The sequence below is a fragment of the Physeter macrocephalus genome, chromosome 21 (assembly GCF_002837175.3).
Source record: "Physeter macrocephalus isolate SW-GA chromosome 21, ASM283717v5, whole genome shotgun sequence".
Classification (NCBI taxonomy): domain Eukaryota; kingdom Metazoa; phylum Chordata; class Mammalia; order Artiodactyla; family Physeteridae; genus Physeter; species Physeter macrocephalus.
In genome coordinates this window covers 108,931,196-108,957,122 of record NC_041234.1, presented here as the reverse complement: position 1 = coordinate 108,957,122, position 25,927 = coordinate 108,931,196, and the positions used below count along the sequence as shown (strand labels likewise).

The following is a 25,927-nucleotide window of genomic DNA, read 5'->3' as shown; positions in this document are numbered from 1 at the left end:
ACAGTTGAAGTTCCAATATGTTCTCCCCACGTCTGATTCCTTTGCCCATTCCTGAGACTCATGTATCCCACTTGGGAGACCACTTTTCTAGAGTATATGGTCCATCAGAGGTGCTCAATTCATAATAATACTTGCTGTATTTGTTGAATATTATTAGGAAACCCTTCTTGTTCAGGACTGGCATAGCCACAGTTAGACTTAGACTTAAATGTGTTCAAGTCTACGTTCTTCTCCTGACTGTGTGAACCTGAGCAGGTTCTACTAGCCATAATCTGGGCCTTTGTTTTGTCATCCATAAAACAGGATAAGTGAATAATGTAAAGAATAATTGCTGTGTTGAGGATGACGATGATGAGAACAGTCGCAAACATGGCTAATTGCCCACTTCTTAGATGAAATTAATTAGGCTTCACCCTCGTGACCCCATTACTTTTGATTGTGGATACCCCTCATACATGCCACTTGATAGGATACGTTCTGCGATAGGGTCTGATGTAGGATCTGTTCCAACTGGAAAAGTCTGTTGCAGCTTGTGGACATAATTTCCTGCTAATGGACACGGAAGAAAGCAAAAAGGGAAGAGGTGGTTACTCCCTTTAAGCACATCTCCAAAAGTGGTACCTTTCAACAACATAGGTTACAAAAAGTGAAGAAAAGGTGCTAGTGGAAAGATGCTATTTCCCCTCCTTCACGCCCTCCTCCTCCTCTATTATAAATGTTAGTATTTCTCCAGGTTTCATCCTCAGCCTCCTTCGCATCTCCCTCCATGCATCCTTCCTAGGGCATCTCATCTCATCTACCCTAGCCCTCAGGACTGCAATTACCGTCTCTTTGCTCTTCACTCCACAATCTCTATCTCCAATCCAGGTCCCTCTTCCACATCCCAGGCCTACTAATTCTAGATCATCTCCACGGCCCCGCAGGCATATCCAAAACTGAATTTGTGCATGTGTGCACGTGCACACGAAACAGTTGGCAAAGAATCAGAAAATACTGGCTTCTAGTGCCGGCTGTCACTCACTTTTTGAATGATGTTGGGCAAGTTTAGTTTCCTCACCTGTAAAAATAGAAAATTGGGAAAATGAACTCCAAGGTTCCCTATCTTGATGAATGACGACACCCCAACCATCCAGTTGCCCAAGTCAGAAACCCTAGAGTACTCCCTGGCACCTGCCTCTTCCTTACCTGCCATCTCCAGTCCATAACCAAGTTCTATCAACTCTGCATCTACAGTGGCTCTGAAGTCCTCTTTTTCTCTGTTCACAGCATCATTTCCTTAATTTGGGCTCTCGACATTGCTCCCTGGATAAACGTCCTCTCGAGATGCCATCCTCTGCCTCTAGTCTCGTACTGGCAGCCACCACACTAATCTTCACCCTGCAGCCACTGAGCTCTTTCTAAAATGCCAACGGGGCCTGGGTCTCTCCCTCACTTAAAACGCTTGCATATTCCCCCAGGGGCATACAGGATTGTAGCAAATCCCTTTCTGTGGTCCCTGAGGTGCCACGTGATCCAGCCTACTAGCAACTTTCACAACTCCACGTCTCGTCCCACTCCTGCAAATCTGTGTGCCAAGCATTCCGAACTGCTGCATTTCTCAACTGGGGCCGATCGACTCAGGCCTCTGTGTCTTTGTACTTGTTCCCTCTGCCTGGAATCCCAGACGTTTTCCCACCCCCGCTCCAATTCACTTGACTACTGACCGCTGACCATCAAAAGTCAGCTCCTACCACATGCTCTGAGAAGGGCTTCCCTGACTGCCGCCAGGGCTAGGTTTGGTAGGTGCCCCCCTCTGTGCTTTCGTAATGACTTGTGCCACATCTGTGTCCTTACACTTACTACCTTGTAAGGTAATTAATTATATGTGTGTTGGTTGCTCTCTCCTGGGAGCTAAGAGCTCATTTAGCGTAGAGACTTCGTATGACTCCTCTGGGTTGTGCCTGTTCCTATAGAGCAGTTAACTGTTTTCACCTGATTGCATCCTGTTTCTGCTTCGAGTTTCAGCTTCATATCACCTCTTCTGGATGCCTTTCCTGAGTCCAACCTCCCAAACCCCGACCAATGTGTTAGACGTCCCTCCTCTCTAACACAGAACTTCTCCTTTGCTTTTTAAAAGTTTACTTCTCTGTCTCCTCCACTAAATGCAGAATCCCTTGAAGGAAGGGACTAGATTTTATTCAACGTCGCGTTTCCCACCCCAGCTGCCTATTGTTGTCAAGCACAGAGCCAGGTACAGGTTAGTCATTCATTAAACGTTTACTGATTTCACCTTTGCGTTTGGACGTTGCGATTTTGCTTCATTTCTATTTCATTACAGTTGCATTCCTGTTTTTAAACTGCTCCTGGTTGCATCTTTTCCAAGCGTTATATAGTTTTACAAATTTGCACTATTTTGTCCTCTAGGTGGGGTTGTTTGGAAAAGAAATGCAAAGTTATATACGCTTTAGAAGAAAGAGGTACAGCATTAGTCTGCTAGGGCCGACATAGCAAAATCCCAGAAACAGTGTGGCTTAAACAGGAATTTATTTTCTCAAAGTTCTAGAGGCTAGAAGTGCAAGATCAAGGTGCTGTAACAAGTCACTTTTTGGTAAAGCCTCTTTCCCCGGCTTGTAGATGGCTACCTTCTCGCCGTGTCCTCACATAGTCTTGGGGGAGGGGTGGTAGGAAAGAGCTAGAGAGAGATTTCCTGAGCGCTCTGGTGTCTCTTCCTCGTCTTATAAGGACACCAGTCCCGTCAGATGAGGACCCCACCCTTGTGGTGTCATTTAACCTTAATTACCTCCCTAAAGGCCCTATCTCCAAACTGGGGCCTAGGGCTTCAACATATGAGTTCGGGGGGGGCGGGGGGCACACACGGTTCAGTCCAGAGCAAGTATCGCATCACAAGGCTATCAACATTTTGTGCAGTTCCATGAAACACGGTATTTAAATTGTCTTGGAACAAAAGCAGCAGGATTGGTTGTAACACCAACCTACGATCAAACTTCCTGAGTCTCTGTTACCTCGTGTGTCAAAGGAGGGAGGTTCTGCTGCAGGACCAGTTTGGGGCGGGTGGGCCCGCAGGGCACCCTCGAGCTGGAGAATTGATACTTGAGTTCTTTCCCTTTTCCAGCCCTTCATTACCTCAGAAGCCTAGAAGCCCTGTGGCCGACCGAGAAGCTCCACTCCTTCTAGGTCAAGTGGACTGCCTTCTTCAAGGGCTTCAGTTTTACCGTTTTCTGGGTACCAGGTTTTCAAAACCTCCTTAAGGGAGCCCTCACCTGGAAACCAGAAATACCAGAAGTATTTCGTGGAGGAAGCCCTATCCAGGGCAACTTTCCGACCCCCTCCCTCTGGGGTCATCTGATTCATAGGTGGAAAATACAATGCCAACCTCGGATTAGAAACCTTGGAGCCGCTCACAGGGGCCCCCCTGAGTGATTCTGCCCTGGCTAAAGAGGCTCGTGCCCAAGGAGACGTTAGCCCAGCACGTCCCCAGTGTTTTGTCACTAAATACTGGTATTAAGTAACACTAGTAGTTAATGCGGGAAATAAACGATTCTGGGGGCAAATGAGTATGTTTAACCCAGAGTTTCTCACAGATAATAGGTTTCTTTACTGTAGGCTTTATGAGAACCTTCAGCCATCCAAATGTATAATATGAATCTCCAAGAGTAGGGCATGGCGAACAGCCTTTTCCAAACTTACTGCCCACCGAATCGTTTCAGTCGGAGGGTCTTGGTCGGCTCAGTGTCCCGAGGACTCACTCTTAGGAACGCTAACTCAGAGTTAGCGATGGCCACTGTGGGAGGTGCACCTTGGCCCAAGGAATTCCTTCAGGCCTATAGCTCTGCTCTCTCCCCCTCTGCACCGGTTCCCAGTAATGCCAAATCCACTTGTCCAACTATCTTGCCTGGGCCTTTTCCTCTTCACCTGTCTCTTTCTTGGCTGACTTAGAAATCCCATAGGATTCTGCTGCCAGCCTTGTTTCCAGGCTCCGTGCTTTCCAGTAAGAATTGGCAGGTACGCAGACCAGGCCGTCTGGACCAAGAGAGCCTGGCTTGTTCTCAGCTCTCCCTGTGGAGCTTAGATTCGGTCCTGGTTAGGAAGGGAACAGACTGCTGAAATCGTCAGATACCTTTCATATAGAGGCTTTCCTGACAGCCCAAGGTAGCGTACCCGAGGCAGGCGCCATGAGACTCAACGTACAGGCATCTTACAAAACGCTCACCTTCCTGGGCGTGCTGAACAAGAAAGGGGAAGGGGAAATACATTAGCTTTTATCAACTGCTTATTATGTGCCAGGCACTGTAATACGTGCTTTACATGCATTACCTAATTGAGTTCTTACAAGCACCCTGAGAGATAGGTACAATTATGACATTCATTTTACAGAGGAGGAAACTGAAACTCAGAGAGGTGAGGAAATAGGCCCGTGGAAGCAGAGCCAGGACTCAAGTCTCCGTCTGTTGGCCCTGGAGCCCATGCTTTTCACCACTTCACCCTGATGCTCGGTGAGGCCAAACAAACTGAAACAGTAGAGTTTGGAGCAGAGATAGGTTTACTGCAGGGCCGAGCAAGGAGAACGGGTGGGTAGTGCTCAAAAAGCCCCAACTCCCCGATGGTTGGTGGGGAGGTAACAGGGCGGTGTTTTAGGAATCTCAGTCATCAGCCTTCTGGTTCCAACCTGTCTGGGGCCCGCGTGCTTGTGCTTAGCCTGAAGTTACCATCCTCCACCCGGGTGGGGATCTTAGTTCCACAGAAGAGCTCAGAGATACGCGTCACGTTGTCATGCGCCACCCCGAAGAAGGAGCCAGGACCCTGCCCCACGGCCGCACTCTTGTTTCTTCCTGCATTCCCTCACTCCTCTACTTATAACTGCTTGAATCTGCCCTTTGGAACTTAGGGAAGGTCTAGGAAGCTGAAACCTTTTTCCTACAAAGAGGAAACGGGGGACACGGAAGAGCTTTTGTACCTGGGAGGATCCCAGAGGGCGCTGCTCAGTTTCAATCCCTCCTTTTCTTTGATTCTCCTCAATCTTGAGGGGGGAGCAGGGGTGGGACAAGAAAGGGAACAACGTTTGGGGTAGAAAGGTTGATCATAAACTTGGCAAAAGAACTTGGTTTTAGGGGGACTTGGTTTCACTTCGCTGTGAATCTATAGGTGGGATGGAGTCCATCTGCCTGGTGTTGGCCAAGTCAAAGAGCAGCTTAGGGCTTCCCTGGTGGCGCAGTGGTTGAGAGTCCGCCTGCCGATGCAGGGGACGCGGGTTCGTGCCCCGGTCCGGGAAGATCCCACGTGCCGCGGAGCGGCTGGGCCCGTGAGCCACGGCCGCTGAGCCTGCGCGTCCGGAGCCTGTCCTCCGCAACGGGAGAGGCCACAACGGAGGGAGGCCCGCATACCACAAAAAAAAAAAAAAATGAGCAGCTTAGATGACTATTTGAAGTAATCACTGCCTGCCCCCTCCCCCAACCCAAGAATCAATTGTTTTATAGTGAAGCGAACTAGGGGTTGTTTTGTTTTGTTTTGTCTTTTGTGGGGTTGTTTTGTTTTGGCTTGGTTTTGGTTTTGATACAGACAATGATCCAGGCTTTGGTGGGGTCTTCAGAAGGAACCTACAGCTTCACTTTCTACCCTCAGCATCTCTCACTGTATCACTTAGCAGAGCTCCCTGTCTCGTCTCCCCGCTCCCCTGCATTCTACGCGCTGCAGCCCATATTGCCTTTTTGAGAGCACTTTTAATCGTTTCTAGTGTAAAAGCCAGTTGCGCTTGGGGTAACGTCCAAACTCCTTACACTGGCTTTCTAAACGATCGCCTGCCTGCCTCTTCAGTTTACGCCTCCAAAATCCGCTGCTCGTCGCCCACTCATCCCTTACCCTGTGGCCATGCTAAGCGACTTCACCTTCCGGCGTGTCCCATGGGGGTTCAGGTTGCTCTGTCTACTTTTTCGGCCTGGAATACCTTATCTCCCTCACCAACCCCATCTGCCTTGTGAACAACTATTGAACTTTCAATGCTCAGGTCAACTGTCACCTTCTCTCTGAAGCCTTTTTGGTTCCTGCTCGCTGACTGTGAGTCTTTCCAGGCCCGGTTGAGCCTCCCAGCCTTGCACTTTTGAAGGTGGCCTTCCAAGATACCTCTCAGCTCTGGACAAGCTCCTCCCCAGCAGGGACCCGGGCTTCTTTATTCCTGTGTCTCAAGCACCCAGAACAGGCCTAGCACATAAGAATAGGCACTCAGGAAATGTTTGGTGAATAAAAAGAAATTTCCCTAGAATAAGGATTTGACATTAATTTTAAATTCAGTCAAGAGAATCTTCAGAGTAAGTGAACAAAGCAGACAGTAATTTATTCCTATGGTCATGAAATATAAATCTAGAAAAGTCAAAATATTTAATTTCTCCCTCCCTCCATAAATTGAGAGGAAAATAAAAATTGTTCAAGCAGGGAGGATTAGCATGCAACTGAAATATGCTAGCTCTCCACCAGGGGGTGCTATGAACACAAAGAGAAACCGTTCTTCATTCATTTGTTCTCCCTCAGAGAGAAACTGCAGAAACCAAACAACTTTTCTATTTTCCCTGCATTGCATACAGTTTTGCAAGAGATGGCTAAGTCTTCCATCGTGCTTGAGAATCACGTATGCCTGGAACAAGTCTTCCTGCTAATAAGGTGCGCATGTGTGCCTGCCTGCTCACGTGTGCACATGTGCACACGCACACACAGACACACACCCCCTCAGCACCTTTAAAAGATCAGGCATCAAGTTTTAAAATGTATGATTTTTGGTATATCTTGAATTTGTTCATTGACAAATTCAGGTGTTATTTACTACGATGTCAGAAGCAGAATCGAGCAGAACAAAGCATGTGCTACGTTGCCTTTTAACCCTGACATAGAATAGACTATTCTAGAAGAAGACCCGTCCAAGTATCCGAGATGGGCTATCAGCCAGCTCTTGTTACTAAGAGCACATAGACAGAGCGGTATCCAGCTTGTGTGCACCAGTTCAGTTTTGATCCTTACAAGACCGTAATGGGAGAACACAGCACGATCAATATTTGGGAAGTTGTAGTTTGTATAACCAGTGACTTAGACAAATCAGATCTTGTTTTCAACATCGTAGCTCCAGTTTCTGCCTTTAGCATATCCCTGATGGCCTTGGGTGCTGAGTGATATTTTTAAATTGAATTCACGTGTATCATCCTTTTAGCGTCTGAGCTCTGTGTGTGTGCGTGTGCTTCCCATCTGTGTCTCCTGCACATGGCAAAGGTACATTGTACAAAGGTACATTGTGAGGACTCAGTTAGTGTTCATGGATTGCTTGCTTATTGATCAGTTTCCATAAAAATGCTGCCAAAAACGTCGGGAAGGATAATGATGAGATTACAGGGGAGACAAGTAAATGGGCCAGTAGGGACTGAGGGGAAGAGAAGAGGACTCATTTCACTGACTGCTCACAGTGTGCCGGGCACCGCCCTAAGCACTTTACGTGAATTTCTCATCTAATTCTTACAGTAGCCCAATGAAGAAATGATCATCACCCCGATCTCACCGCCTAGCTTTTTGCACAGTTGTGACTGTTACATTAAAATACTCAGTTTTAATGAGTATTCCTGGGAGTGGCCAAGGCTTCATCTGCGCCTCTTGTACCTAAGGGCAGTGCAGGTGCTGATTGGGGTTTGAGCTGTGGGCAGGATGAACAGTGAACTGTTATTGAAGCTGACTCCTGTGTTCATGGGGGTGGGGGAGACGTGGATCTCCCTGGGTGCCTCTCTGGCCCTGCTGCACTCAGTCAGAGAAATTGACAGGGAGATGCAGCCCTTGGCAGTTGACAGCAGTGAAGCCGTTCCTATCTTCTGACCGGGGTGGGGCTGCCTGTGGGAGATTTCCTTTCCTCCCTGGGACTCTTTGGTATCGTGGGAAATGAGAGACATGGGCACTTGGTGACGGACTTCCAGCAGCTGGGCTCACTGGAGAACGCTTTGGAGAGGAGGAGGGACTCGTGATTGTGAAAACTCTGGCTCGGGAGGAACCATACAGGGCATCCAGTTTAACCACCAAGCAGACTTTTGAAACCCTTGACAAGACTCCAGCCAATTGCCCGCTACGTGACCTTGGGCAAGGAACTTCCCCTGTCTTGGCCTGAGTTTCCTCATCTACGGAAACAAAAAGCACAACAAAGAAAACCTTACGGGGTTGTCATGAGAATCCAGTGAGAAAACATGGACTCCTGGAACATACTAGGTACTCAGTACTTTTCAATTTTATTTTTTAGAGCAGTTTTAGATTCACAGCAAGATTGAGGGGAAGCTACAGAGACGTCCCATACACCCCTGTCCCCTCCCCCATTATCCACATCCCCTACCACAGTGGTACATTTGTTACAGTTGATGAACCTAGAGTGATGTCGCAATCACCCAAAGTCCATGGTTTACCTTAGGGTTCGCTCTTGGTGTTATACATTCAGTGGGTCTGGACAAATGTATGATGACATGTATCCATCACGGTATCATACAGAGTGTTTTCACTGCCCTAAAAATCCTCTATGCTCTGCCCATTCATCCCTTCCTCCCCCCAATCCCTGGCAAACACCTTACTGTCATCATATTTCGCCTTTCTCAGAATGTCACAGAGTTGGAATCACACAGTATGTGGCCTTTTCTGATTGGCTGCTTTCACTTAGTCATATGCATTGAAGGTTCCTCCATGTCTCTTTGTGGCTGGAAAGCTCATTTCTTTTTAGTGTTGAATAATATGTCATTGTCTGGGTGTACCAGTTTTATTTATCCACTCACCTACTGAAGGACATCCTTTTTGCTTCCAACTTTTGGGCGATGATGAATAAAGCCACTATAAACATCTGCGTGCAGGTTTTTTTGTACGCATAAAATTTCAAGGCATTGGTACTTTTTAATGAAAAATGTATCTGTCCTTACTCCCATAAATTCCTCTCTCCCATAACGTCTTCCCAACATGAGGGATCAGTGCAGCCAAGATGCCCAGTTTGCAGCAAAATGCTCTTATTAATTAGCCAAGAGGCTGTGATGGCACAGCATGTAAACAGTGTACTACAAATCTGTTTACATCGGCTTCTGCAGACATTTTAAAACAATTAAACTGTCAAGGGGGCCTGGAGACAGAGCCTTGCATTTTAATGGGAAATGATTAAATATCAGGCATTATTGCTTTTGATGTGTCTGGGCTGTCAGAGGAGGGCAGAGTATTGATTGGGGCCTCCAGGAAGGCAGGATGCTAACTCGGGCAATGAAAGCTTGGAGATCTGTAACTTCTTGGGCTGGGATGAAAGGCCGCTCGCCAGAGAGTTAACTAGATTTGTCAACTTCTGTTTAGTTTGGACTCTGCCAAGTAGGGGCAGACGATAGATTGTGACTTTGCAGGGGTGCTCTTGGTCAATGGGCAGAAAGAGAGAGTTAGTTGCTGATGGCACCTCTTAGAAGAGGGTGAGTGACACAGCACTGAGCGCTGACCCCAGTATCAGTTCTACCTGGATGAAATCCTTGTAAAGGAAGTGAAGGCACCCATTGCAACCCCTGCCTAAGTCAACTAACTCAAAACTGCGCCCTACAGCCTGCGAATCTGTTTATCACAATTATGACAGCCGCGTAGGCTCAGACTCCCGGTGCATTCACCATTTAGGAGACCCCATTCTCTGTTGATTTCATTTGTTCACAGGTGCTTCTCAGGTCACATGGGGCCCTTGCCCTCGAGCCACTTACAGGCTGGTAAATATAAACAGCTGAATGCAGTCAAGTTGAATAGTTCAGTGATAGACGTTGGGTACAGTGAAGGGACCAAGGAGGCCATGGTCAACTGAGAAATGTGGAGAGGCTGGAAGACAAGTCTTCCCAGTAGATGTCCTACTTGAAAGATTAGTAGGCAGACAAAGGGCGAAGGGCACCCCACGCTGGGGGAAGATCTTGAACAGACCTGCCGAGGTGTGAAAGAGCCTGGTACATTCCGAGAACTCAGTTAGTCTGGCTTGTGAGGTTGGGAGTGGTGCTGTGAGCCAATGGGCTGGCTCAGCCCAAACCCATCCCCCCCTTTGCTACTTCTGAAAGGGTGGGAGGACCTTAGCCCTAAGGTTTAGAAACTGAAATCAACCAAGAAGTGATGCAAACGTTGAAGTCCATCCCCACCTAAGGCTAAATAGAACAGGTGAGTACTAGCATCCCCTGTACCTTTCTGTTGCTTGAAATGCTTCCACTGGTCCTGCCACCCAAGGGTATGCCAGTCGAAGAACAAGACACTTTCTTTCCAAATGAAAACACCTCTGTGAGGGCTGTCATTTATTCACAAATTCGTGTGAATTAGTTTAATCAGATTGCTTTCCCCCATAATGCCTGGCCAAGACCAGCCTCATTGAGGACTAGGAGGCTGGGGAGACATGGAAGGCAAGAGAAGGTGGGGCCTGGGGTACGGAGGGAGTTGCCACGCCTAGTAGGGGGCTCCTCCTGCAGTGGAGTTCCAGCAGCTGGACAGCAGCACTTAGGCCCTGAGTGGCTGGCAACTAGTTGGGGGAAAGGAGAGAAAGGAGAGCCGAAATAAATTTCACCTGCCTTGCAATTTGGCTCCATGTCAGCCTCACTTTGTTTATTTCTGTGCTGTCTAGACAGGCAGAGATTGCGTTGCTCTCATCCCGGGGGAACCTCCTTCTCCGGTGCACTGACCAGTGCAGCCCCTGCCCGGCCAGAAGAAGCGATGGCACAGGTACAAGAAAAACTGAGTCTCTTGATTAGACCCGATGAGACCACTCAGATTGAGATGACTTAATTTCGCCCCTTGAGAAATGCCTTTTAAAAAGAGCTCTTCCATTGGCCAAGAGAGACTGCCTTCGTATTAGGCTTTTCTATTTTTGTTTGAAGGAAGCTGGCATCTCTCCGGTGTAAGGAGTTCACTGAAGCCTAAATTCTCCCATTAGCCATTTTGGGTTGCAAACAGGGATCCGAGCGTATGCAACCGTGTGTCTGGTGGCCGGAGCACTAGCTCAGCTTCCCAGCCTCAGGGCCATGGGGAAGACCCCATGGCCACACTCTGCCCCTCTTAGCATGACTGACTAATGGCTGGCAGGGGTCAGGACTGGCTACTTAATTATTTGCAGGGCCCAGTGCAAAATGAAAATGTTAAAAACGTTTGCTCTCTGTTCCAAAATTGTTAAGAATTCAACAACAACAAACGGTGACAGCAAAGCTTACGAAACCGGGACACACTTCCCTGCTGAGGAATAACTCCTTGGCCCCTGTGGGTTCTGAGGGCTCCTGGTGCTGTGGGCGGCGGAAGGGGGCGGGGGAGGATGCTTGATTTCAGGGCAGAATGAATTTTCTTCATCCTCTGCCTACTGCTGAAATCCCGTCCTTACAGCTAAACCAATTTCGCTTGAGGCTGGATCCCTTCGGGAGGGGCTCCGTCTGCAGCTGTTGTCTCATATACTCTTGTGTTGGATGGAAAAGTGGAGGGAGAGAGCAAAAGGCAATTTTGATTATGCAGAGACGTTTAAGGGAAAAAAAATTATGTACGTTTATGGAATGCTTCGGGGTATACATACTCTTCCTTTCCATATAGCACCGAGTATGGGTGATGGGCTCTATAAATATAGCTCCTTGTGGGTGTCAGTAATCCTTCAATATTCATTGATAGTGACGATCTTCAGACCTTGAGACAGATTTCCTTTCTTTCTGACTCAAGGGAAATTTTCCCAGAGCCACACAGAAGGAGAATCCAATCTGTTCAATAGGAAAGACTCATTTGCTCCCGGAATAACTAAATTTCCATTTCCATTTCCATTTGAATTTTTAACCAAAATAGTGGATCTTCCATAAGGCAGAAATAAAAAGAATGACAATTTGGTTTGGGGTTTCACTTTTCCTTAAAATTTTGATTCCTATATTGACACTGTCGAGTGCTGCAGTAACGTGTACGGCATAATGCTAAAATGTTTCTTGCTTTTTGTTACAATTAGCTGAAAGCCTCATCATAAGCTGCTAGTAGATTCTCTGAATTTTTAACAAAGGACTTCGATATGAAAATGCATTTCTTGGCAAGAAACTCAAAATTCAGGTAAAATTTCAACGTTTGACAAGTAATTGTTACAGAACATTGAACAACTGTAATTCTTATAAATGTTGGTTTTGCTTGTAGCATGTTCAGTTCATCAGTAATTCAACTTCAAAATAAAAGACACATTCTCTACATCCCAAAAGCTATTGGGGAGCCTTTCAGACAACAAGATTTCTGACCGTGGGAGAGGCATCTACCAAAGAAGGCAGCTAGTTCCAAAAACTCCTCTAATGTGGAGGGATCCTGTTACAGACCATTTTTCGTAATTCTAGAAGGCAAAATAAAATTTTTGCTTGGAAATAATAAGTTTAAGCAAATAGTATGGGCAAAGCTTATATCTGAGACCAAGCAATGGTCTGATTATTGCCAGAACAATACTGCTGCATGATGAATCATTAATGATCTGTGAGAGTCATAATGGTCTGTCACTAATGCCCATTAATGATCTCTCTATACCGCGAGTATGGGCTTGATGTTTCTGGCCAGTACCTTGGAGAATACGTTAGATATGCCTTAAACTTTCTCTGATCTCCTTTCTCTGTGTCTGCTCCAAATGTAGACAGCAACTGTCTGGATAGGACCAGCTTATAAAGAAGCATGGCTTTGTTAAGGAAGTCGTATTCAGGTAAGATTTATTTAAGCAATGTTTTTGAAGGGCAGAGGTTTGAGAGCTTATCCTGGACGTTAACGCCTTTGTGGAAATTAACAAAATTATGCTGGAGAGCTTTCTGTTGAGATCTTTTCTTTCCGGATGGACAGGGGCTCTCGAGTTTGCCCGTACTCCATGACGTGTGGCTGTTGAACATAGACTCTTTGAAAAATGCTTCCTTTGTTTTGTTTTGGTTTTTGCCTAAGGAATTTTGGATATTAATTGTTGTAGAAGAGTGAATGTTTGTCGATTTAAAGCCCTGTTTGTATTTAGAAAACTATGACACAAGCTGCTTCGAGAGAGATTTCCTACCTCCAGATTTGCCTTTACTCTGGGCAGACAGCACAAAACATTCATTTGAATTTCTAAAGGAAGAAAAGGGAATAAATAATTATAATCGGCTTGGAATGTATGTTGCTTTTAGCTTAGGAAAGGAAGGAAAGAGAAGGCAACATAGAGCTAAGGGGAGGTGGACACAATCACATATTAATTCTGAGAATCTTATTAGGCGTATCTTCAGGGAAATCACAGAAGATAGGCACCCCATATCTAAGCGAAACTAGGAGACGATCTGCTCCTCCATGGCGGCCAGGGAGATGCGGCAGATAGCTAATGGAACCAACGCCCAAGAGCCTCCGGCTCACGGAGGAAAACAAGATGAGACAAGGTCGCCCAAGCGGCCACTTTCCAGCCTCTGAAAATAGCAGGACAGGGATTCTCGGGGAGGGCGTCCCTCACTCCGCTGGCTCCTTTTTGATGAGAAATGTTAACACGTAACTAAATGGAAAATGACATCTTTTCTTTGGAAACTTTTTGCCAGGCTTCCTATTATTTGAATGAAGTAGCGTCGTCAAGCAAACGCTTCCATTGCAACCCTTTGCACTTTCTTGATCGTTGAACCCGAGAGGACCCTGGAGAATGCTCACCCCTCTAAATGTTTTATTTTGCTAGGACACTTCATCCAGATGCGTGATTACTCTTTGCAATTTTCGTTTCTTCAAAATCCTTCCCCCCTGCTCAAAAACTGCTGAGTAGCGTGTGTTTAGTCATGGAATTAACTGGGATTGATAGATTTTCCCTTCTGAGAACTTCACAAGATCTCCTGAGCTACTCGCAGTCGTCCCGGAGCATCCCCAGATGAAGGTTACGATTGATCTGTCACGTCGCATGGGCATTGCTTAGTTGGTTATTTTCAATTGATCTCCTCATGAAAAGGAGAAAAAAGCTTCTTTGAACGGTCAGGGCATCACGGGCAATATTAGTGATGGAAATCACTAGAGACTTTCTGAGGTCGGTTCAGCATTTCATTTTCTGATTATTTTCACAACTCACGCCTGTAATAAACCCACCAAAGTTTCCACCACTCAGATGGGAAACGGCTTATAATCATCCTTAAGGGGACTACGGACTCCACGTCCCTTATAGTACACATGGCGGAAACATTTAAACTCGTCCCTTTGCTTGTAAAGTATGCGAGTGGAATGCATACATTAATTCTTTGCTGAGTAAGGTCTGTGCCATAAGGAATTCTCACCAAACAGTTACTGCACTGACAAGTGCATAGATTCATTGGAAGCGATCAGCTTGCCATCTAAGCTGTTTGGTTAGGTTCAAGTACGAACCAACTTGATGCTTACAGAAGACTTCCAGACTGATTGATGAAGTGTTATAGATAGACGTGTCTGTTTTAAATGGATGTATGTTCGTGGCAAACCGAGGCCCTTTGCGGAAATGAGCGCAAACCAGGGACAGGTTGGCAGCAACCGAGGATGCTGCAGTGTCTCCTTGAGAGGAAAGTTAAAAGTACCTGATGCGATAGAGGGTAAGCTGTGGGTCCACGGTCACACAGTGCATGTGAGAACGGGAGAAAGGATTATGCAACCAAAGAATGATGAGTCCCAAGAAAGGTCAGGTAGTTTATCTCTTCGCCTTTAGACAGGAAAACGCTTCACCGCTCTTAGACAGGTGAGACTGTCTCAGCCACCGCACACACAAGCTCTTTAAAGAATTCATTTCAACGGCTCTCAGGGCAAGAACATTCACCCCAAATCCCCCCTCCTCTACTTAAGTCTGGTGGCTCTCATTGGGTCCGCAGGGAAACTAGAGAACAGACAGTAGCTGTGCTCTGTGTAACCCTTCCTCATGATCATGCGTATTGAAGTTAAGGATTCTAAGCCTCTCTAGCCTATTCAAAGTCTTATGTCTAACCAGTCCTGTTGTAGCTCACCCATTTATTTCTCCAAGTGTTTATATCCTCGCCGTGCTGCTTTCTGCTTGTCCCCGTGACTACTTTTTCCGCTTTTCAAGGTCCCTTCGTGTTCTTTCCTTTTTCTAGCTGCTTGTGGGCCTTCTCTTCATGGCTATGCCTACCTCTGCCTAAGAGTCCACATATCATGTCGACTGAGAATTTCCAAAATTTAGAACATACGAAGGCAGATTTCCCCTTCTTTGGCAACTATAGGAAACAGTATATTTGTTTCATTTTCTTATCGATAGGCCCTTAGGAAATGACGTATGTGTTAATTGGTTTTTTTTTTATCAGTGATCGCTTAGTCTATTTTTCAGGGGACGCAGATGTATATTTTCAGCTGTTCCATAGATCATTCGTTTCAAACATTGAGGCCACTGTTACCTGGGCAGTGCTTCAAAGTGCCTTTCTTATAATACATAGCTCTGACTGCCTGGCCCCGGACCTGGGGCTGAGTAGATACTCAGTGTTTGTTGAGTGAATGACTGTCTCGACAATGGCTGCACAGAGAACACTCAAAAATATTTCAATCTATTTGCTTTGGACAAATGATTAAACGGTCTAAGCTGATCTTATAAAATGGACCAGAAAGACTATCTTCAAATCGTGTCTTTAGAATGTATAGTGGAAGTGTGTATTTGCCCTTGCCTTTTGCTTTAGAAACTGGAGGCTTGGAGTTGGGAATACTATTGGAAGTGAAGAGATCTTGGGTGGTGGGACAATTCATCCTTCTTGAGAAGGAAGGAGAGTATCTACAGAAAGCAAGTGCCTTTTGGGTAGAAAAAGTTCTGTAAGTTCCCCTGGGAATAGCAGTACTGTGGGAGAACGATGAATATGCCATAACATTTCTTTTAATGCCAGCAGTGCCACTGGGCATGGCCTATAAGTTTAAGCATATCTCAGTCTACAGAACAAGTGTGTCTTGCTTTATACAATTAAATTGTTTCCAGAAAATTATACGTAAATCAAGTACCATTTGAAATCCCCATGGGGTGTGTAGTAAGAAAGGATCCTTGTGAATGTTTTTGTAAAGTGAAGACTTCTTTTGTAATACATGTATTTAAAGGATTACTTTTTAATCTATCCATTGGGAAGTCTGAATATCGTATACCAGAATGAAAACATATCTACATTCTGTTGAGAAGGAATTCTTTGACCAGGACTCGCTAAAGTATGTTTTAACAGTGCCTCATTTGTGAGAATGTTAAAAATGGTTGCATTTGAATCTGCTTACTTTGTTTTGCAATTTTCTGAGTAATTTGTTAGCATTTCTTAGGATTTAGCAGCTATCTGATATGACATGCTACTACTGCCTTCTAAAATAGAATTTTACAGAAACTTTCCTCAAAGGGAGTTATAAATATCAGGTATGGTCATTTACGTATTTAAAGAGGGTATGTGCATGTCTCCTGGACCCAAAACTCTACTCTGTTACCTATGCCAACTTCCCATGTCTGGTTCAACATGTAGCTGCCGTGTCCAAATAGTAACCCTTTCCCAACATACTCCATGCTTTACTCTGTTCTTAGAGGACTAAGACTGCTGATTCAGGAGGCTTTCCTTGCATGACACGATGGGTGTTATTTAGGTATATTCTAGGCCTCCAGAGGAGTCGGAGTTGGGGATATTTACCAGGACTGTTTCTTCGGTTGGTTATCTGCATGCATCTCCGGCATTCTTTGTACTATTCATTCATTGTTCTACTAGGGCCTAACTGCATACTTGAATAAGAAGATACTTTTGCAGCTCTAACACTAGCTAGTGTAAGGGAACATGACGAGGTCTTCAAACGCCACATTCATCATGTTCCTTCTCTCTAGAAGAACCTTCACTGGCTTCATGCTGTACGCCAGCAAGTCGGGGGCAGGGGGTGGTTGACTTTATTCTGTAAGCAAAGCTCACACAAGGCTGGCTCAACATAGCTTTCCAGCCCTATCTCCATCCTTCCCTAAAAGAACTGCTTCAACCAATCCCATCTCCTCCATTACACCGAGAGGAATTTGTCCAATTCATTAACGTGTTCTGTATGCAGCATCCTCTCTGTGATGTGCTACACACCGAGGAAGGTGCCAAGATGAAAGAGCCATAGGGCCTGGCTTCCAGGAAGGCATAGTCTGGTTGCCCAGCACTCTGATAAGTGCTGTAATGGAAATACAAAAAAGCCACAGGGGATCAAGACTAGGATAGCAGCCTTCTGCTGGCTGGATTTGGGACGGCCTCATTCAGAAGGTGTGATTTAACCAGGGACTTAAATGTATGTTAGACTTTGGTTCATGTCCTCTGAGATGCCCTTCCAAAGCCCTCCCCTAGACAAATAAGATTTTTTTCACCCCTAGAACTCTCACAGGACTTACTGGCTAAACCTGTCATGTGACACTCATTCTGAACTCCTTCATTTGTTTTGAACCTTGTGTTCATTTCCCCACTGGATTATAAATTCCTTGGAGGCAAGGCTCACATTGAACCCTTCTCTTTTTTATCCCCTTAATCAATAGCATGGGACTAATCACAATAGTAACATAAAATGCCATTTATGTGAAAAAAAACCCCACAAACTTTTGTTTGGGTCCTGAGAATTCCTTGACTTCTTAGTTAACCACTGCTACATAGTAGAATACCAAGATATAGCACAACTAGTCAAGTTCACCATCGCCGAGCCAGCCTGGACTGCACACAAGCTGTGACGATTCCTTTTGGCCCCCTTCATTCGCTCAACAGATATACACTGAGAACCTACTATGTTACAGGCGCTCGGCCGGCTTCTGGATGTACAGTACAAACCATGGAATATATAGTCTGGAAGCAGCTCAGGAAGCCTTTTTGGCCCCTTTCCCCGAAATCACATCATGATCCTGCTCTATAGACCTTAACACTCCAAAAACAACCAATCAGGCTCTTATTTTTTCCTGTCCATCTTATTTCATTCTCTAAATATGTGATCCACTTGGTCCTTGTTCTTGGTCAGCAGTTTCTGTCTTCCTCATTAAGAAAAAGAAGCTAAAGTAACCCTAATGGTAAGACTGTGTGACCAAGAGAAAACAGCTACCATTTGTGAAGTATCGACTATGGGCCAGTCCCCAGCTTAAATACCGCACACTGATAACTCTAATTCTTAACAACCATCCTGCAAGGGAGGTGAATAATTTCTTCATTTTACTGCTGGGGGAACTGAGGCTCAGAGAGATTAAATAATGAGACCGAGCTCTCCAGTTCATGAACATTGGAGCCAGTCTTTAAAACAGGTCCATGTAATGCCATACTATCCCAGGTATAATCGATTTTGAACAAATACTGGTTTGTTGATTGGCTGATTGTTACTATTCTGATTGCAAGATCTTTACATATTTAAAACGCCAATGTCAGAAGTTCATAGTCGGGTTGCTGTCAATCCCAAGCCCGTGTCTTTTTGTTCCAATAGCAATTCTATGACTGCTTTATGCATAATAGAAGCAAAATTATTGTTTTGATACAATATAACTCCGTTTCCTTAAACATTTTTTACATGAATACATATTGACAATTCATCTCAATAACAGGAAAATTTAGATTCTCGGTTAATGTTATAGTTTCTGTCAGATGCTCAAAGTTTCAAGCATCCAGCTAAAAATTACAATGTCAACTCTTCTCAATAAAATAAAATAATCTGATCTTGTAGACATATGAAAGCTGACTCATAACAGTCATCACTCGCGAAAATATCCAAAATCACATTTCAAGCCTTAGCTCCAGTGTTGTTTAACTACACTATTTCCCTGTGGTAAAATTCTGTATTCTGGGCTGAAAATTTTGTAACCCAGCTGTTCCCCAACTTCAGTGTGTGCCATCAGTATCCTCTGTGAAACTGGTTAAAATTGGTGATTCCCGGCGGATTTGGTCGGAACCCAAGAATCTATTGATACATTCTAACAAGGACTCCATATCATATCTTGCTTAGAGAAATCCTCCTGGAACTATTCTTCTCCACTCATTACTCTTTTCCCAGTCTTCAGTCTCCTTCCCTCACCAGCCTCCCACATCCACACATAAGAAGTTGAGTGTATATTACTTTTATTTTAGTTTTTTGTTTTGTTTTGGTTTGGTGTTTGCTATTTAGATATAATCCACATCCCGTAAAGTGCTCAGATCTTAAGTAGACAGTTTGATCAGTTTTGAAAAATACATTCACTCATGTAATCTATATTCAAGGTAGAGAACGCTTCCATCACCCCAGAAAGTTCCCTTATGCTCCTTCCTAGTCAACACCCCTCTGCTGCCAGAAGCAATCCCTGAACTTCTTTCTATCGTCATAGGTTGTTTTTGCTACTTTAGAACTTCATATAAATGGAAACATGGTAGTAGGTGGGGTTTTTTTGTGTCTGGCTCCTTTCACCCAGAATAAGGTTTTTGAAATTCACCCAGTTGTCTGTGTGTATCAGTAAGTCATGACACTTTCTTGCTGAGAAGTATTCCATTGAATGAGTATGCCAGTTTGTTTACCTACTCTGTCACTGAGGGACGTCTAGACTGCTGCCAGATTTTGGCTACGATGAGTAAGGCTTCTATAAACAATTTTTACAAATCTTTTTGTGGACATATGTTCTAATTTCTTTTGGCCAAACACCTAGCAGTGAAACTGTTGGGTATTAAGGTTGATGTAAGCTTAACTTTTTTTTTTTTTTTTTTTTTTTTTTTTGCCCGCGCAGCCGGCGTGAGGGATCATAGCTCCCCGACCAGGGATTGAACCCGAGCCCTCATCAGTGAAAGCGCAGAGTTCTAACCACTAGACCACCAGGGAATTCCCTAACTTTTAAGCTACTGCTAAACAGTTTCCCATCATTTTATACTCCCAAGAATGAAAATTCTGATTGTTCCACATAATCACCAACATTTGGGGTTGACAGTTACTCCCATTCTTCCTATTGTTGTGTGCATATTGTGGTATTGCATGTGTTTTAATTTGCATCTGCCTGATGACAAAGGATGTTGAATACTGTTTCATGTGCTTGGTGGCTCTTTGTATATCTTCTTCACTGAAGTATCTGTTCAAGGGTTTGGCCTATTTTTCAGTGGGTTTTCTGTCATATTATTGAGTTGTCCACAACAGCCTCGCATTATCCTTTTAATGTCTGTAGCATCTCTAGCGCTGCCCTCATTTCCATTTATTATATTCATAGTTTGTATATTTTTTCTTTTTCTTGATCTGTATTGCTAGTGGTTTAAATTTTTATTGATGTTTTCAAAGAATCAACTTTTGGCTTTGGTGATTATCTGTTTTCTGTGTCAGTGATAGCCTCATTTTTATTATGTCCTTCCTCCTTATTCATTTGGGATTTAGTTCTTCTTTTTCTGGCTTCTTAAGGTGGAAATATAACATTTATTTGACAACTTTCTTCTTTTTGAGTAAAGGCATTTAAAGCAGCTATACGTTTCCCTACAAGGACTGCTTTAGACTCATTTCATTTTTTGATATATTGTATTTAATTATCATTCAGTTCAAAGTATTTTCTAACTTCCTTTTTAGATTTTTCTTTTACCCATGGCTTATTTAAATACGTGATGTTTGATTTCCAAATTTGGGGGGAGGAACTAGTATACTTTCTTGATGTTGATTTTAAACTTAATATGGTTGCAATCAGACAGCATATTCTGTTCGATTTTAATCTTTAGACATTTATTTAAAGTATTTAGAGGGCCGAGCTCATAGTCTACTTGGTGGCCTTGAGAAGAATTTGCTTCCTGCTATTGGTTAGTGCAGTGTTCTACAAATTTATATCAGGTCAAATTGACCGATAGTGTGTTGTTCAATTCTATACTCTGAATTTTTGGTCTACGTATTCTATCAATCAATGCCTTGGAGATGAGTACTGAAACCTCAAACCATGATCGTGAACTTATCTGTATTTTCTTTTATGGCTATCAATTTTTGTTTCATATATGTAATACCTTTGTTAGGTGCAAGCACATATAGGAATTTATATTCTTGATAAATTGACCATTGTATAATTATTAAATTTCCTTCTTTATCTCTGGTGGTATTCATTTCCGCGAAGCCTACCTACCACACCGTCAGCGTTAGGCTCAGTGTTTGCAAAATACATATTTTCCATCCTTTGACGTTCATCCTCTTTGTGTCTTTATGTTTAAAGTGTGTTTTGTAAGTAGCATGTAACTGAGTCATTTCTTTTCTTCCAGTCCCCAAATTCTGCCTTTTATTTAGGGTTTTTAGACCATTTGTATCATAATTATTGCTATGTTTGGATTTAAATCTTCCATTTGGGTGCTTGATTTCTGTTTGTCCAATCTCTCTGCATCCCCCTGTTCCTTTTCTCCAGCCTTTTTGAAGTGAATCAGATATTTTTATATTACATTCTTTGTATTATTTTTAGCAGTTTCACAAGATTATGGTATGCATCTTTATCTCTGCTACTTTCAATGTATATTCTATTACGTCACATAGAATGTAAGAAATTTGCAGAATTATTCTTCCAATTATCCTACTCACTGCCTTTATGATCATTTTCTCATATGTTTTATTCTATATGTGCTATAACCCCTCCTTGTTATGTTATTATTATTTTACTATAAACAGTCCATAGTCTTCGATGTGATTTCTACACACACACACGTAAACATGGACGTACTATTTTTTAAAATAATGATTCTTTATACTTACCAATATATTTACTCCTTCTGGCATTTTTCATTTCTTCCTACAGAATTAGATTTCTAGGTGGTATAATTTTACTTCAGTATAAAGAGCTTATTTTGAGTATTCCTTATAGTGTATCACTGCTGCATAAACATTCTTTCAGCTTCTTTTTTCCTGAAAATTTCTTTATTTCACCTTCATCTTTGAAAAATGTTTTTTGCCGGATATGTAATACAGGTTTGACAGGCTTTATTTTTCTTTCAACGAGGGGCTGAGATGGCATTCCACTGTATTCTGTCTCCTCGTTTCTGATGAGACGTTATATGTTATTCTTATCATTGTTGCCCTGTATGTAGTATTTCTGTTTTTCCTGGATGCTTTCAAGATTGTCTCTTTATCTTAGTGTCTTTAGTAGTTTGACTCTGATATGCCTAGCTGGTTTTTGTTTGTTGTATTAATCCTGATTAGTATTCTCTGAGCTTCTTGGATAGTCAAGATGTTGTCTTTCCATAAATTTTGAAAAATTGTTGGCAGTTATCCCCTCATATATTTCTTCTCCTCCAGGGATTCTCATTACTCGTATGTCAGATGGTTTGCTATTCTGCCACAGATATCAGATGCTCTGTTCCTTTTTTTTTTTTTTTTTTTTCTGTTTTATTTCTTTCTGTTTCTTTTTAGATACTTCGTATTCACATGCATCCAAGTCACAAATTTCATTCTCTGCTATAGCCAGTCAACTGATAACGCCTTAAAACAAATTCATCATCTCTGAGAGTCTACATTTTATTTCCAGCCTTTCCATCTTTCTCTATTCATAGTTTCCATCTCAATGCTGAAATTCTATCTCCATTCATGCATGTTACTCACCTTTTCCACTAGATCTTTTCAAATATTTATCATAGTTACTTTAAAGTCCCTGTTTGATAATTCCTTCATCTAGGCCATCTCTGGGATTGGTGCTATAGTCTTTATTTCTTGAGAAAGTTTCCTATTTTCTTCCTTTTTTGTAAGTCTTTTGTTTTGTTTGTTTATGTAATTTCCGTTTGAATACAAGTTACTGTGTGTGAAAGAACAGAAACTGAGGTAAATTATATCAACATCCAAAACTGGGAATACCTTTCTTCTATTAGGCCATTAGTATTTGGTTTGGGGTCAGTCCACTGTGAGATTGATCTGGAGCTGAATTTTGTTGTTGCTTTAGTTCTATTCAGTTCACAACAGGCTTCACCGTACCTAAGAGCAGGATTACAGCTTTCTCTTTAGCGGGGCTTTCAATCTGTGTACCTGGATCCTTTGTTTCTGCTCTCCTCCCTTAACCCCGGGCTTTGGCAGGCTCTAAACTGGAACCCTGACAGGTGGGGCTGTTCTCTCTTTATTCTCTTGCCCATCACAGCAGTAGAGGGCCACTGGCTGGTGCTCAGTGTACTCCAGGTCCTTAGTGCCTGTGGGGCTTCTCTGGTTTATTATTCCCGCCCTCCCCACGCTATGCACCTAGGATTGAGGAGCGGGCGATGCCTCCCTCGGCTTTCCTGCCCCTCCTCCAGTGGCAGATGACCACTGTCTCCTACTCATTGTACAGCCTAGAGTGTGAGAAGAGTTCTAATTCCTACTTTGTGAGCTTTGTTTACCATGATATCTTAGATCTGTGCTTGAGTACCATTATTGCAGAAGTAGTAGCACCCAACATAATGTTCGTAAAATATCCATCAACCACATAATATTCCAAAATTCTGTGCATGCTTGACTCTGCGATAATTATGCATATGGCCTGGTTAAACCCATTCTCCAATTTGGAGGTCAGAGTTGGTTCGTGGTAAATTTTCCACGAGTGGTCTTTGTAGGGTCAAGGGGCTATGGCTCATTGGCAACGAGAGAAGGGAAAAATGTCATCTCGTGTCTACCCATATTTAGATGCTAGATAAGAGAGTGACTTCCCTCTGAAACTTTGCATATCCTGGAGTTATAATCCACAGAGCCAAAGCAGGAAAGCTACAAAAATTGTATCAGCTTAGAGTATAAGCAAATAAGCTATTGCATGATGAATTATGGTTCATAAAAGGCTTTTATTTAATATAAATGTGTTCATATTTTACTGCTTATAAGGTTCCTCAACAGTATGAATTCACACATTTTTCTTCAGTTTTTGCTCACTGCAGCTTTGGAAAAGATAATATAATATTAAAATACTGGGTGAGTGAAAGTCACTCACTGTTCTATTTAAAATATAAGTTTTCCTGTCTGTCTTCTTTTTCATATTGAGTGTTATGACCTTCTTGAACTTGGGAGACCTTTTTTACACAAAATTGAAATAAGGAGTTATATAAAAGTAATATCCAGTGGGAAAAGCATAAACACTGCGGAACTGGTACATTTTTCCAGCCCTTTGTTGTTCACTGTAATGCCTTTTGGAGCATTCTTTGTAGGCCATGGTTCCAGGCATCTAAGGACAGCGAATATTAATCATTGGCTCTGTCTCACATTTTGCTAGACATGTTTTCATAGTAGATCACAAAAATGTGTTGGCTTCTTTGATAGCCTGTGTACTTCCAGAGTACATCTAGAAGAACGGTTCTCCCATAGAATTAAAGCGGGTGAATTTGTTCCGCGGTGATTTCTTCCAGGCATCTCATTGTATTTCATCATGTAAAAAGTGATGTGATTATGGGCTTTAGTCAGAATGTTATTTTGTTCACTTAAGATTCAGTCTCAGGAAGGTTGAGCAAATTTGAATTTCATATGAAAGCTTTCTTTATGTGCTTCAGCGACTCTTTCCCTTTATAGAAGAGAAAATCTTCTTGCTGGAGAGATCTACAGATCTCCTCAGGGCCTGTGGGACCTGGGCCAGCAGCAGGGGGCCTTCACCCAAGGCTACTGCTTCTGATCCTCAATAATGGGCCCGCTATGCAGATTTCCCAGAGAGAACGTTGGTGTTGCAGTTATCCAACCCCTCCAGAAATTTGTCACTGAGCAAGATTTGCCTTCGTCTCCCACTAGGAAGACTCTGAGTTTAAGAAAAGAAAAAAAAACTAAGCTAAAAAACAGGACTCTCGTTCTTGCTAAGAGACAGTGCAGTAGAGTGGGCAGAACACGGGTTAAAGAGACAGCCTCTAGCCCTCCATCGCTCTGTGATGTTGGGCAAGTTCCTTAGTCTGTCCGAGCATCACTTTCCATGTCTGCTAAAAACTGAGGTAAGCATAATACCCTCCTTGCAAGGTTGCCATAAGGATTAGAGATAAGATTTGTAATGAGTGTAGCACTCAGTAGGCACTTAATAGATATGAGCTATTATTATGGCAGCAAAGCATAGGGTTAAAAGCAGGGACTCTGGAACCAGACTGTTAGGGTCCAAATCCTGCCTCTGATATATACTAGCTGCCACTTAGGCAAGTTGCTTTACCTCCTCATACCTCAGTTTTTATCATCCCCCAAATTAGGGAGAATAATAGTACTCACCTCTGCAGTAGGATAAAATTAATTAATACAAGCAAAGGACCAGTGTCTGGCCCATACAGTAGGTACAATGTAAGTATTTGCTGTTATTCTCTTCCATTCCAGACAGTTCAGACCAGGGCGGGCTCAGGAGATGGGATCCCATTGGAGGTCTCAACTGAATATTAGTCGCTTCTGTTGGTCTGTACTAGATGGAAGGTTCTGGCTGTTTTTGTCAAGATATCTGTGCAGATAAAATTGGCTTTAATAAGACATGTCAACAAGAATAACAGAAACAGCAACTACAATTTATTGTGTATATACTATATGCCAAATACATGCTGAGCTCTTTACCAATATTAATCCATTTAGCACTCACGGTTACCCTAGGCGATAGGTACTGTAGTTATTTTCATCTTACAGCTGAAGAAACTGAGGAACGGAGAGATTAGTTGGTGTTCTAAGGTCACACAGCTCCCATGGTATGGACTCAAAAATCACACCTAAGTTTTCTAGTGGCAGAGTTTGTGCTCTTAACCACTCTGCCATATGGCCCACTCTCTTCTGTATTAAGTGGAGAACATGCCCTGGGGCTTCAGGCTTCCTGTGCTTCATGTCTTTTTCAATTTGATGAAGCAACTGAATATGATGGACAGATAATTCTATGGCTATGTGATAAATTCCCATGACCATTGTTTTTCTGATTAGTGGTGGGTTAATTAAATAATTCAAAGAGGTTTTGTGTACATAGGTCTCTTATTTTCTAGATGAGGAAACATCTAGACAGAATGTAGACAGTTTTCCAAAAGTCTCAAGACAAGTTATGAAGAGAACTGAAACTCAGACCCAGGATTCTTCTTTCCATCATTCCGTCAAGCCTGTAGTTTGAAAAGTGGAAATGACAGTTGACCTTGGA

The 25,927-nt window shown here is 43.3% G+C and overlaps 1 protein-coding gene across 11 annotated transcripts in view; it reads left to right on the top strand.

The window, feature by feature from the left end:
• Nucleotides 1–25,927, top strand: part of FGF13 (fibroblast growth factor 13) — a 543,918-nt gene that overhangs the window by 429,879 nt on the left and 88,112 nt on the right. Inside the window, exons 1-3 of one of the 11 annotated variants that reach the window (XM_028482273.2) lie at nt 10,025–10,710; nt 11,960–12,057; nt 12,617–12,682. The exons of the other annotated variants lie outside the window; for them this stretch is intronic. Coding sequence (XP_028338074.1) covers nt 12,655–12,682 — 28 coding nt within the window. The 5' untranslated portion in view covers nt 10,025–10,710; nt 11,960–12,057; nt 12,617–12,654. Of the gene's footprint in view, nt 1–10,024; nt 10,711–11,959; nt 12,058–12,616; nt 12,683–25,927 lie in introns of those variants that run through there. 11 annotated transcript variants of the gene reach the window in all.